The following is a 14,462-nucleotide window of genomic DNA, read 5'->3' as shown; positions in this document are numbered from 1 at the left end:
CGGTTTATTAAAGACCTACCATCATGCTTTGAATGATGTATATTTAACAAAAAAATCTGATAGTTTGGTAGTTGTTGGAAGCAAAACTTGAAAAAAGCGACTGTGTGAGTAACTAAGGACAGTTTTAAAATGGTGTCCTGCTGAAGAAGCTGAAGTCATATGGAATTGGTGGGGCAGTTTTCAGCACTCTGTCCTCTTACCTTGACAACAGACGTCAGGTGGTAAGTATTGATGGAGCCACCTCAAGCAGTGAATTGGTAGAGTATGGAGTACCTCAGGGATCGGTTCTGGGCCCTCTCCTCTTTATCATTTCAATTAATGACATTGGTCTGAAAATGAACGCTTTGGTATAATATATGCTGACGACACTACACTGATCAATAGAGGACGTGATGTGCAGTTGCTGGGGCAAGCTGCTGATAGTTCTTTGAGGTCTGCTGAGAAATGGTTCAACCAAAACAAGTTGCTGCTGAACAAGGACAAGACACATAAGCTTCTCTGCTCCTTGGGACAGGCTGGTCGAGTGGTTGAAACTGATGTGAAGTTGCTGGGTTTTTCCTTGAATACCAGAATAAGCTGGACAAGTCATATTGTCAATGTTTGCTCAAAGCTGTCCAGTGCGCTCTATCTTCTGCGAAAGTTGAAATCGGAAATTGGTGCCGGATACCTGCTTACTGTCTACTATGCCATGTTTCACAGCCATGTATGTTATGGACTTCACCTGTGGGGTCACTCTGGACGACTTGGTGATGTGCTGCTTCTGCAGAAAAAGGCTGTGCGAGTGCTGACGGGCAGTGACTACATGGCTCACTGCAGACCACTCTTCAAGAGGCTAAAAATGCTTACTGTTGTAAATCAGTACATTCTTGAATGTCTGGTTCGCATCAGAGACAGAGCTAGGAGTGCTGATACTCGTGGTGGGATACATGGCTATGGAACCCGTCAGACTCACCTCATCAACATGCCAAGATGCCGTTTAGCAAGGACTCAGAGGAGTTATCCTTTCATTGCCTTCAAGATGTTTAATAAGCTGCCAGAGTGGGTCAAGGATAGTGGAAGTGATAGACAGTTCCGAGCAGTTTTGAGATCACTCTTGGTGGAGCATCCATTCTATAGCCTGAGTGAATTTCTCGATAGTGAGATGACATTTTGAAATTTTTTTTGTGATATGTTTTTAAACCCTGACACAGTCTATCCAGCAGTGCTGGTCAATGACCTAGAATTCAATTCAATCAATTTCAATTTCAATTTCAGTTTATTTCCAAAAACATATTACACGAATAAGAAATACAATATACAACATATTTTGGAATCCCCCTACTAGACTATCCATCTGTGTGTAGGGGGGAGTTCCACTTTATACATAATAAGCTTAATCTGCTCATAGAAGTAAATAATAGAGAATACACTTATATTATGGATGTATTATTAATATTCTGATTATAAAATAGATAATATATGTGCTGATGTATATTTAAGAATGAGTATGTAGGAATATGTATGTAGGAATAAGTATACTTAATACCTTGATTGATAAAAGAATAAATAAAGAAGAAATAACAATATTTTTTTGAAGACCGCAGTGGCAGGGATTCCAGAAATTCTCAGAAGAGAGAATGAAAAAAAGCATAAACCAGAAAGGCAAAACAGTCAAATCGGTTATATCAATGATAAAATAAATACCAATCAATTGTCTGGAAACCTTGAACTCGTGTTGGTCACCAAGCATAACGAGATTGGAGTAGTTCTTCTGAAGCTTCCCAACCAATCTGGTACAGCCACCTGTCCACCCTCTTCCTAAACACTACCAAACTAAATGCCTCTGCTTCCCTAATCACCCCTGGCACATTTCTGTACAAGACATGGGCCAGGTATGAAGGATTTGTCAATTCAGAGCCGTGAGTCAGCTGAGGTATCTCAAAGCTGTAATTGGATCTGTGGCGAGTTGAGTAGCTATGGTTAACTGTTTCTCCCAGAATAAAACTAAAACTAAAACTAATGATATCTAGATATGTTTCGTACCCAAGAACAATGCCCTAGAATACTGGTAGGGAGTTTGGAAACACCATGTATATTAAGATTGTTGGTTGGAATGAAAGGAAGTACCTATATCTCTTCATTTATGATCACAAATTTCTGTGAAATATTAAAGGATTGTGAAAGAAATATTAAGAATTTGTGATTGCCAATACCTCGATGAATTTTAATTATTGAACTTTCATATGGCATGATATTATTATTATTATTATAATAAATTGAAGCTAGAATACGTTCAAGTGGATTGTACCTTCATAAAGTGAAGTAATCATGTGAAAACCATGAATACTTTAAAAATACTAAATTTTAAAAATGATTTTTTTTTATCATGTGAAAAATGTGCGTAATATTATTTGAAATGAATGATTACTGCAAAATTGTAAGCTGAACCGGTATTTGAGCCCGTGACAGTAACAGAGTATTACTTATTGGTTGGGAGCTTGGGAGACCATCAAAGCACCACCCTGCGATACTCAACATTCTTTCATTTTACATTAAATAGGTACATTATATAGTTTGAATTATATTTCAGAAAAAATCATTTGTCTATTTATTTATTCTTCAAATATTACAATATAGAGAAATCAAACCATATTATTTTTTGTTGAAGGAAACATACAATAATAATTCTCAATATTTATCAATATTTATCAAAAAATTAATTTCATTTCAACATATTTTCAGAGTTGATTTTATTATAATTTTTTTTCGTAGGTGAACAAAGGGAAAAACGTTTGAGATTTGAAAACCTTCAATAATATACACTTAGTTTTGAGTATAACAAAATAAATGCGGTTAATTTGAAAATACAATGAAAATACAGTGATTTGATAAGGATATGATGAGAAATCATCTCATCAACATCGCTAATTTTTGGAAACCAAAATTAATTATAAATAGAAAGATTTTTATATTGAAGTAAGAATTACTGCAAAAGTTCTCAACTTATTGTATGATTCAGAAAAACATATATGTTATCTCTATGATAACACATACAATTTTGAATTTCAATAGCAACATTACAAATTTATAACGATCCTATTCCTAGCAAATTATTGATTTAATCTGTGCAGCAATATTTCCATCTGTTGACAGATTTTTCTATAAGAAATCATTTTATGACAATTAATGAATATAATAGCTAACATTCCAAATAAATGATACCCAACACCAAAGAAAATGTATTCACTTCTGAGAGAAAGAATGGTAATTTTATAAGGAAGTTGATAATCAAAAAATTTGAAGCTATCACTTCTATCAGAAGAAACAAATTGATGTTAGTTTAGCTTAACTGAATTAATAAACTTATTATAATTTTGTGCAAAAAGAGCACAAAGTCCGAAGCTTCATTGATTTCAAGTCGATAAATAATAATAGATATTTCATACATATAACATTTTTTGACTAAAATTGAAAATAAGCTTCAAATTCGAGAAAATGTGATTATTCAATTGCAAATTATTGTTGATTCTATTAAATCATTCACTATAAAGAGATAGCAGACCTCATGTGTCTCCAGCGTTATTGCCCTGTCACCAGCTGGCTCAAATCTTTGAATAAGTAGACTTGAGATGCGTGGGAACACTAGCGTCAGGTGATCAAATTTCATAACGGCGAGGAAAGTTGTGTGAGTGCGCCACACCAGATTTTTTAAATAAATATTATATAGCCAATAATAATCTAACATAAAGGGATTGTGCGTTTGGTAATTATTCACGTCGGCAGTAAAATGCTATTTTGTAGGTAACCATATGATATACAAACAAAATAAATTAATTATGAAGTAAATGATATTCTATTCAGGTGTATCTACTTCTTTTATTGAACGATTTAGAGTTTTTGATGAGACAACATATAAAATAACATTAATACTGCGAGCGCGAATAAGGAACACTCTTTTTAGAGCTGAGTTAGACTCAAACCGACACCTCTTAATAATTACTCACAAATCTCACATTTACTTACATATCAGCTACGAATTATTTGAAGCTTACGTCATCAGCTCAATTCCAATATTTATTAAATTGGGCTACAAAAATATTTTTGGATGATATTTCCTTTATTTCAAACATCATCATTTGGAAAATTGTTTCTCCTGAAAACTCATTAAACGAGAAAATGACTGGCATTTTCTCGCTACTTTTTCAAAATTGGAGATTTAACCATAAAAATATGGTTATCATATACTAATATTATCTCTACTTATGACACAAATTAAGTAAACAGAGATTATCACAAAAAATCAATGGATAATAATGAAAATAAAGTAACATACCCAAAGAAGATAATATTATACTTGAATGATTTGGAGACTATAACTTGTCACTGCCACTCCTCTTGTTTCCAGTATCTACTTTGAGGTTTTCGATGTAATCGCATAATCTATCCATACCTTGCTTCATCTGTTTCAGATATTCACTCGCCTCACTCAAACAATCCAGGCGGTTGACATTCACTGAATCTTCAGGCTCCTGTAAAAACAAGGAGTTGTATTATAAACCATCTAAATTCAAAATTTATAGTTTTAATGTTTATTTTGGACTAAAATTTCATAAAAATTGTACACGTGAAATTCTAACCTTATCTTGGACTTTGTCACTTACAAATTTGGAAGAAAAATAGCACAAGGACTACCTTATTATTTCATCTTTCAATGTTATTACATTAGTGTCATTTGCATTGTAAATAAATAAAATAAATAATAAATAAATAGAAACAATATTATTTTTATAGATTTTATTGGTAAATCTCTAACGGAAGTTTCTCCTCACCTGATGAATGCATTCCAGCCGATAATTGACCCCTCGACTGTTATATTTCAGCCGAAAGCGCCACGAATTGTATTGTATATGTTTTATTAGAAACTATCCATCTCACAAAATGTATCTATACTTATTACTTTCAATTTGATGAAAATTCAAACACGTGCCATTAATAGGAAGAATACAGTTTTAGTCCATATAGTCCGGGCGCAAATGTCATTCCGTGGTCATTTTTGAGTAACAGCCGTGGAAGATGTCTCAATTTCTTCGTTAGGCCTAGCATAATAAGGATCGTGATGATAAGTCGAAATCACAGGCAAAACACCTCGGATAGCCGCCAAAATTTTCAGGGTTTTGCTATATCGCTTGTATATTTCAATAATCGTTCAAGACAATCAACCGTTTTTTTTAGACGAAAATATTATGAAAATCTTCCTCTACCATTTTTGTTTTATAAAATTTTCCTCTAAAACGCATATTTTCTAGTTATCACCTTCAAAAGCCCAAAAAATATTTTTTCTAAATTTGTTCAAATTTATAAACTTTATTAACTTTTTTGTGGAAGACATAGAGAAATTCTAAATCTATGAAATTTAGAGCTTTTTTCAACTTTGATACGATATATCTTCATGCGCTGTACGTCGAAAAATGAGTTCTCCAGCGCCCTCCGAAGAAAACCCTGCATGATTTCTGGTGCGTTTTTCCATACGCATGAGGTAACAAGCTAAAACTATAAAATCGATTTTTTCATGACTACTTTAAGATAGAGACTTGCAAATGGTCTCAATCTCTTCGTTACAACAAGACGAATAAGAATATTGATTATGGAAACAACGAAAATATTAGACATCATTGAAAAATACAAGATGGCGGTCATTATTGACAGAAATGTTTATATCGCTTGTTATTCAGTTATTGTGACAGATATCGGATTGGTTTTACCACCAAAGTGTTTAGAATTAACCAAACAATGATGTTTGAGAGAATAATCTCATTTCGACCACTCTTTCCATTATTTATTCAACTTCAAAAACTCGAAACATACATTTTTCGGGGACAATATTTCAGTTTCCACCCTTTATATGCATTCGCAGTGAACAAACACTAGTATTATTGGCATATTGTTGTAGAATATTTCAAAAGCTTCAAAATTACATCTGGTTGAAGGCTGTAAGTTCTTTTTTTATGGCTGGAGCATCATCGGAAAAAGAGTAAAACGTACTGTTTGCAGCGGAAAACATGCTTATTCCACCAAATGCCAATCCCAACAATTAGAAAACCGTGTAACTCATGACTCCTTGAAGGTACAAACTTGGGAATGGTATCAATCTCTTAATAATGATGTGTAGAAGGAAATTATCCATGATGACAATCTCAAAAATGTTTGTCGTATGAAAAAAACAAGATGGCGGCAAAAATATGTCGATTTTCAAGAAATCGTCTGTAATTTTAATAATGTCGAGGATATCTGATCAATTCAGCCATCTGGAAGCTCCAAAATAATTTGAAAACGAATGAAGTATTATGATTATGGTTATGTAGGAGAGTAGGGATGTGAAGAAGGGCAGTCAAGGTGGAATATTATTAGTGTTATACTTTATCATCACACGATCCTTCTTTTCTCAAAATTGCAACTTAAGCTGGTCGATGACTGGAACTATATCTATTCATTTATTCAAGCACATGGGAATCTTCTGAAGGTTCATTTGAAATTTTGAAATTCATATTTTTATGATGAGGAGAGAGGCTCACTGTCCAAAAACTACTGCTCTCTCAAATTTCTAAGAGTAATAGATGAAACACTCGTATGAATCTACAAGATGCTATTTTAATTTTTTTTGTCTTCCGACTGTCATTTTAATTTCCCTTATCCCCAACCAATTATTCGATGCTTTTTCGTTTATTAACTTCATAGGAATAAATTTCCTATGAAATTATATATTTACAATTCTATAAACAACAGTGGACTCTCCGACAACAGTGGAGACTCTCAGTGACAACAGTGAACTTGGACAACAGTGGAGACTCTCAGTGACAACAGTCAACTCGGACAACAGTGGAGACTCTCAGTGACAACAGTCAACTCCGACAACAGTGGAGACTCTCAGTGACAACAGTCAACTCCGACAACAGTGGAGACTCTCAGTGACAACAGTCAACTCCAACAACAGTGGAGACTCTCAGTGACAACAGTCAACTCCGACAACAGTGGAGACTCTCAGTGACAACAGTCAACTCCGACAACAGTGGAGACTCTCAGTGACAACAGTCAACTCGGACAACAGTGGAGACTCTCAGTGACAACAGTCAACTCCGACAACAGTGGAGACTCTCAGTGACAACAGTCAACTCCGACAACAGTGGAGACTCTCAGTGACAACAGTCAACTCGGACAACAGTGGAGACTCTCAGTGACAACAGTCAACTCCGACAACAGTGGAGATTCTCAGTGACAACAGTCAACTCCGACAACAGTGGAGACTCTCAGTGACAACAGTCAACTCCGACAACAGTGGAGAAAACATGTTGAGAGAATGGAAAACGAAAGAATCCCCCCAAAGCTGTCATTGCTTACTAGCCAGAAGGGAGGAGAAGTATTGGCAGCCCAAGAAAAAGGTGGGAGGATGTTTGAAGGCGGAACAGGTATTAATGCCTACCCCTGTAACAAGATGACGACGACAACAATTATATAGATGATAATTGTAATAATTAAATTATAATTATACAAATAAATGATAAATAATAAATTTTACATTACAAATAAATCATCGAATTCGGGATACTTTCTCGAAATTTTCAAATTTTGAAAAACTTTTGGCTTTTTGGTCATGAAAATGTTGAAATTTATTTCCATGCAAATTTCGTGGTTCAAGCAACCTCATTTTGAATCTTTAAGAAGTTGAGCTCTGTGATATTCATACTTAGAAACTTGAAAAGATTGTAGGAACTCTGAAAGACATGTATTTCTCTTCTAACCTACGGTATTATATTTTGGAGGAACTCGTGTCAAATGATCGATTCATTCCGAATCCAGAAGTGGGCGATACGACTGATTGTTGGAGAATCCATACGTTCAAGCCGACCGTTCTTCAAAGAGATGAAAATTCTCTCTCTTCTTCTAAGCTTGTATATCCTGGAAGCCGTATGTTCCATAGACCAGAACAAGAATAAATTCAGAACTGCCGCACATTTCCACAATTATGGAACGAGGCATTGCGAAGAGTTGCAAGATGATACACACAGGCCCGCTATGTATGTGAGTAGTAGAGTGCTGAAATTCGACTGTACAATAAATTACCGGCTATCGTAACAGAAAATACAGAACGTGAATTTAGAGTATTGATGAAGGAGCAGCTTTTAAGCATTTGTGCATACTCAATTGATGAGTTTGAAGTACATTACGACATGAGCTAGGTTGCTCAGCACTATTATGTATAGATTTCATGTATTTTTGCTATCAAAAATAATTGAAATAGGACTTGATTTGAATAAATTATGGACATATCCAAATACCCCTTCCGTTGGTGGTGAATTGGACAAATAATAATAAAAAGATGAAAATAAAAATTGAGTAATTAAATTACAAAAGAGCCAGGAAAAGCATGTTGGTTTTTCAATAAGAGAGCAATTGGTATTTGATGTGCATGCTCTTACAAAACCAAGCATTCTGAAAGATCAAACCATCCAAAAGTATTGAAACTCTAGAAGAATTGAAGATAGATATTGAATGAATCGTAGGAGATGTCGAAGGGACTCGCCAGCCTAGGAAAATCAAATCAAAAAACTTAAAAAAAAGTCATAACAGCTCATTCATCTAAGGTTTCCGTTTATATGAAGAAAATAAAAATAACCCATAAATAGTGCGGGCGCAAATGTCATTCCTTGGTCATTTTTGGGTAACAGCCGTGTAAGATGTCTTAATTTCTTCATCAGGTCTAGCATAATGAGAAACGCGATGATAAGTCGAAATCACAGGTAAACACCTCAAAAGCAAGATGGCCGCCAAAATGTCAAGAGTTTTGCTAAATCGCTTGTATTTTAATAAACATTCAATATACCAACAGTTTTTTGGAAAAACGCACCAGAAATCATGCTGGGTTTTTTTTGGAATGCGCTGGAGTGACTTTTTCATGACATATGCGCCCGGACTAAAAGGAATATCAGTAGAAATAATAAAAACTTTCATTATAAAATTCAAACATATTATGGGAATCTTAGGTGGCGACGGGGAGAAAATAGTTTTAATTGCCAAACTGACTTTATATCATACTGTACTAGGACCTAGAGAATGGAGAAAATTATATAACTATTCCGCTTCTTATAGTACCGTAATTCAGTTTCAAGTTTAATAAATGCAAATTATGAACAAGGAGAAAACGATCAAATATTTGATAATCTGGGAAAGGGTTGTTTTATTTACTTATTGAATCATTTGTTGATCATTTCAAGTCTGTTAATTATACACTGTACCGATCCAATTAGCTATTTGAAAAAACAACAATCTCTATTATATCTTCCAATTCCAAGAGGTCAATAGTGAACTCTTATCTCTTTGTAAATTTGCCAACTGATAGTGAGTAAGAATAAACATCTCTTATTATAGATGGATTCTACACTTTCAAGATGAAATAATAATGTGACAATAATGTAAAATATAATGGGAAAACTTTACATTGAGCTTAGTGAACAATCACTCTCTGTTCAAATTAATTTTTCATTGAATCCCAAAAACATATCTATTTATGTTGTAGTATATAGGGGGGAGGAGGAGGAATTGACATCAATATAGAGATTTTTATAACCCACTTCTCCTTCACCAATATTATGTTGATATGATAATTATAAAACTGGAAAATTATTTTTGTTTTGTTTCAATGCTGAGCTTCAATTTAAAGAAAATTAGACTTTTAGAATTGTGCTGCCAAAAATTTCAATTCTTCAAATAAGTAGAAAGTGGATAATTATGATACTGTAAATGGATATTGCAATTTTTTGAAGTAGTAAGAGTCTTGGCCCCGTCTGTCTAAAACCATTTTTCAATAAAACATTATACGAATAATGCTCATAAAAGCGCACAAGATTTTGATTTTTCTGGTGAAACCTTAAATATTATTTTATAAAATATAATTTATGCAGTATAATATATAAAAATAACGTATAAGACTGGTAGTGTTTTAATTTTAACATAAAAAAATCGTTCAAAGTATTCCAAAAGTGTTAGTAAGGTTCTACTACAGCTTGATACAATTAATGATTGTAGAGTGAAAACTGTAGACCATACAAAATTACTTTTGACTTGGAGGAATATGCAGCGCAGAGAAATGGTGGGAGATCAGCCAATTACAGTGATGAATAGAATCATAGGTAGAAGCGCAGTTGCCAATTTGATGATTAGAGTCAGTCGTCTGAGTGCTTTCAGACAGGAAACTTCGTAAGTGTAGCATGAGCACAAGAACAGTCACTAGAAGTTAGAGAACGCTGGCCGGTTCAGGAAGGTAACATCGCGCTTCTGTATCCCTACCGCTGTATGCTTTCTCTGATGCGCATGTCCCTCCCAAGTCAAAAGTAATTTTGTACGGACTATAAAAAGAACTCACCACCAACTGCTTCTGTTCAGACACTTGCACGCCGACATCTCGATTTGGCTTCGACTTCAATATGTCCGTGTAGATCTTCAATTTCTTATGAAATTCAGATTTCTGATTTGACGATGGAGTGGTGCGACATTTGAGACCAACATCCTCTTGACTTGGGGTCTTCTTAACAGGCACACGACGATTCTTCGGAGAGTAACACACACGATCAGGCGTTCCCTTCTTGCGCTTGGGAATAGTTGATGTCTGATAGGATTGTCGTTTCTCCCAAACGATCGATTTCACGCTTTTAGTGTGAGAAACGGTTTTCCAATCGGTTTCTGATCTGCTGGTCTGATTCTTATGTGGCGGATGGTATCCTTCATCTTTGGGCAAGGAAAATATAGACGAAGATATACTAGAGCTGTCATCAGACAGATGCTTTTCAAATTCCATATTATGCCCGAAACCATCAACGTCATCAGAGAAGTTTTCATCAAGGGATGAATGACTATCAAACGTGTCACCGCGAGCAAGAAGGTTGCGACTACATTTTTTGCCAGGTTTCTCAGAGCCTCTCAACTGAAAAGCGTATGTTTCCATACTTCTCTTTCTATTCAAATCAAACAATGTATGAGGTGTTGGACTGCCACCATTACTATACAGCAAAACTCGACCGCTGCTACTTCTCACATTCTGATTTGACAGTTCAGTGAATATTTTGTGATTGCTAAGATTCTGCTCACTTTTGCTCCGATTTGTTGTTGTTCGACTTGCATCACGGTTGGACAGTTTACTTTGGTTTGTAGTGTAGTTTTTGGATCTATTTTTATCGGTGTAGGCTTCATGCGTTGACTCGTCACTGGACGTGTTACCTTTCGAATCTATCTTTGTCGGCAGAGAATCCTCTCTCATCTGCAAAAGCACATTCACATATCAATACACAATTGGAAATATACTATCAATGGAGATAATTGAAACATTCACATTTAGAGAATAAGCCAACATTAATTATTTATTAGATAACAAGCAATCAAATAATTTAAATACTGGAATCTCAAAGATTACTGTAAAAGTGAATTGGATGAGCAAAATATGAAAACAGTACACATTTTGAAATATTGATAATTGATATTGTACCACTCTCGAAAGGGTACAATGAATATTTCACTAATAAGAGATAAGCTAACTTATTATGCATAAATATAGAAGTTGAAAGAGACTATCCCAAAAATGTTTAAAAAATGAATTGCAAATGGTGTTTAGATTGATTAATACTGAGTTTGTAAATTTGAAGCCTAATGAAATCAAACTTCCTTAGAAATAGATTACAACATGTATAAAAAATGAGTAAAAACCCATTGACAGAATTCCAGCAATACACAATAAATTTGCCTTTACAACAAGAAATAAAAAATTCTACATGAAACCAACAGCAACCAATATTAATGTACAGTTTTGTATTAATTCTGAAAACGGGGTTTCGTCCACATAGAAAATAATTTGATGGAAAAATGTATAAGCATGTGTGGCATTGAAAAAACTGCTCCAATCATGAAAAAATTTAGTCTCAACTATCACATGCTGATGAGGTATAATAGCTTATAGCATATTATAGCTAATGAGAAATAATATAACTGTGATATAACCTTAGCATATTCATGTGAAAACTATGGTATTGGACATAACTTGAATGTTACACATTTGATTTAAATTCTATTAACAGTTTCATTAATTATTGTAGCTCAAACAATCAATATTATCTTGCACCTAAACTTTTGAATGAAATTGACCATTATTGGATGATATACGTGCTATGCATCACATTACTTATAATCAACAAATAAAATAACAATCCAATGTGATGAATAATATAATCCTATCCAAATATGGATAAGAAAAAATAAATCAATGTTACCTAGGCCTACCAAATTTTCGAGTGAATAAAGGAAGATCAGCTAAAATTTTGTATCGGTTAAAAGATAGGCAAGAAAAACTCGACCAGTTTGCAGTATCAAAAATATTCATTACAAGTTCAATCCGAATTAATGAAACTTGTATATTGTAACAGTAAAGTAAGACGTTTTTAGCTGTTCCAATGCAAATGTATAATTAAGACGAGGTCTATTGAATTTGTAAATAGATTCGCAGAATTGTAACGTTAATAATCTGTATAATTTAATTTATGAATGTTTGCCTACCTTTTTGAAGTTTTCCAGATATGAATGAACTCGTTCAAATGGACTCACTTTAGAGATGTTACGCATTCTATAGCTCCGTAATGGTGAGTGATCAGTCGTAGAAAGCAAGGCATTTTTGTGGCTTTCACTTGCAGAATGTTGAGGCGACAATTCACTGTTTGCCATCTTCGACGAAGGAAGCGGCACATTTTGTTTCTTACCCAACCTCGACGAACTACTATAGTATTTGCTTATAGGTCCTAAAGTAGTCTTTGTTCTTTGAGGATTACTCACAATAGTTGAAGAGCTGGATGACTGAGGTCGTTCTTCTTTCGTTGGCAACTGAGTAGAATCTTGTTTGGTATTGAATATTTTGTAGTCTAGAGACTCAGATTTTTGCATTCTAGCCACTTCAGGACGATGTTCATGAACTTTATTATTATTACTCAGCGATGAAAATCTATTTGGTAAGCTTGTAGTAGAATCTTCAGTCTGACATCGATTGATATTATTAGAATGACAAGTTGGAAACAAATTCTTGGAGTAGTTTAAATTGTTGTCGGTAAGGTCTTCGTTGCTTACAGATAAATCCGAACGATAGGAGTTATTCAAAGAGTTGCGGAGTCTCATGAAATCAATCTGATTTACAGCTTCAGCATATTTTTTTAGTAACGAGTTATAATTTTCTTGCAGCTGCTTCAAAGTGCTATCTTTCTCTTTGAGTTCATTTTTTAAAACGGAAACTAGATCACTATCATTATCAATGGTTTCAGTGATTGAATTAATAGAACAGGTTGTATCACTTTTCTTCTGATTAATCAAAGGGGGATCCTTACATAGACTCATTACTGATTGTTTTCGTTTCTTTCTAGATTCTTCCGAATTTTTAATATCTCTTATATACTGCTTGACTTTACTTTGAACATGATCGTAGCTCCGATTGCCACTGTTCAAACTCAAGCAGCTAGCTGATCTTTGGAAGCCTGAGTCTTTGGATTTTGATGTTGACGACAAGGACTGACTAGGTATTGTTTCTGAAGAAAAACCATTGTTTGTTTTTGGTAGCAGCGGAAATGTCTCTATGGATGACATATCTTGTAATGACAAGGACACTTTTTTACCCCTTAAAGCCAAGGGGGAACTGGTATAGACAAATGGACCAAAATCCTCGGGCTTGTCCATATTATTTAGTGATTTATCCTTTTCTATACTAGAATTCATACAATCCAACGCATTCACCGAACTCTTGTTTTGGACATAAACGTAATCTTGCATGTCTTCTGGTTCTGAGTTGTAGTTTGAACCAGAGCAAAACTCTTGAACAGCATTGTCGATATCATGACCGTTAGATTCGGATGCTCCTCTACAGTGAATTCTGATGGAACTTCTGAAGCTGCAAACCGAATCTGACAAATCTAGACTGGGTGACAAAGGTGATTTTGTGTTAAAAATCGTGTCATCATTTTCCTGCGGCAAGATGCTTGTTGGATTCAACGAGAATCTTCGATAAAATCGACTCTTCTCCATTTTAAGCAGGATGTACTACTTTCAAACCACCTGAAAAGTCACAAAACAATAGTCTTGAGATAAGACAATAAAACACGTATAACTTAATTTATAACTTACAGTACACAAAATAAATATATTGTTTTTGTCAATCAATCAATCAATCAAGTTTTATTGAACAAAATATTTACATTGGAGGTCCCACTAAACCCAAAGGTTTTTCAGTAGGTGCCTATATAAGTATACATAGTAAATTATAGAATCGTACATTACAAAGAAACAAAATTAACAAATTTGATAAAAGGAAGAGAAAAAAAAATTTTTGCATGCAAAGGAAGTTGGGAAGTAAGAAGAGGATGTAAAGGAAGGATGGTGGTGAGGATAGAAAAATAAGGATAGAACTA

The 14,462-nt window shown here is 34.3% G+C and overlaps 2 protein-coding genes across 2 annotated transcripts; one reads left to right on the top strand and one right to left on the bottom strand.

Moving 5' to 3' along the window:
- Window positions 1–406: 406 nt before the first annotated feature.
- Window positions 407–2,748, top strand: LOC120351852. Its single transcript, XM_039430550.1, has 2 exons — window positions 407–1,218; window positions 1,975–2,748. The coding sequence occupies exon 1, from the start codon at window positions 689–691 to the stop codon at window positions 1,151–1,153; it is 465 nt and encodes a 154-aa protein (XP_039286484.1). The 5' UTR covers window positions 407–688; the 3' UTR covers window positions 1,154–1,218; window positions 1,975–2,748.
- A 922-nt stretch (window positions 2,749–3,670) lies between these two features.
- Window positions 3,671–14,109, bottom strand: LOC120351849. Its single transcript, XM_039430531.1, has 3 exons — window positions 12,574–14,109; window positions 10,397–11,287; window positions 3,671–4,508 (listed from the first exon to the last, which is right to left on the bottom strand). The coding sequence occupies exons 1-3, from the start codon at window positions 14,077–14,079 to the stop codon at window positions 4,350–4,352; spliced, it is 2,556 nt and encodes an 851-aa protein (XP_039286465.1). The 5' UTR covers window positions 14,080–14,109; the 3' UTR covers window positions 3,671–4,349.
- Between the last annotated feature and the right edge of the window lie 353 nt (window positions 14,110–14,462).

Source organism: Nilaparvata lugens, chromosome 6 (genome assembly GCF_014356525.2).
Source record: "Nilaparvata lugens isolate BPH chromosome 6, ASM1435652v1, whole genome shotgun sequence".
In the NCBI taxonomy this organism is placed as follows: Eukaryota; Metazoa; Arthropoda; class Insecta; order Hemiptera; family Delphacidae; genus Nilaparvata; species Nilaparvata lugens.
Note: the sequence above shows the minus strand (reverse complement) of the source record. Positions and strands in the feature narration are given on the sequence as shown.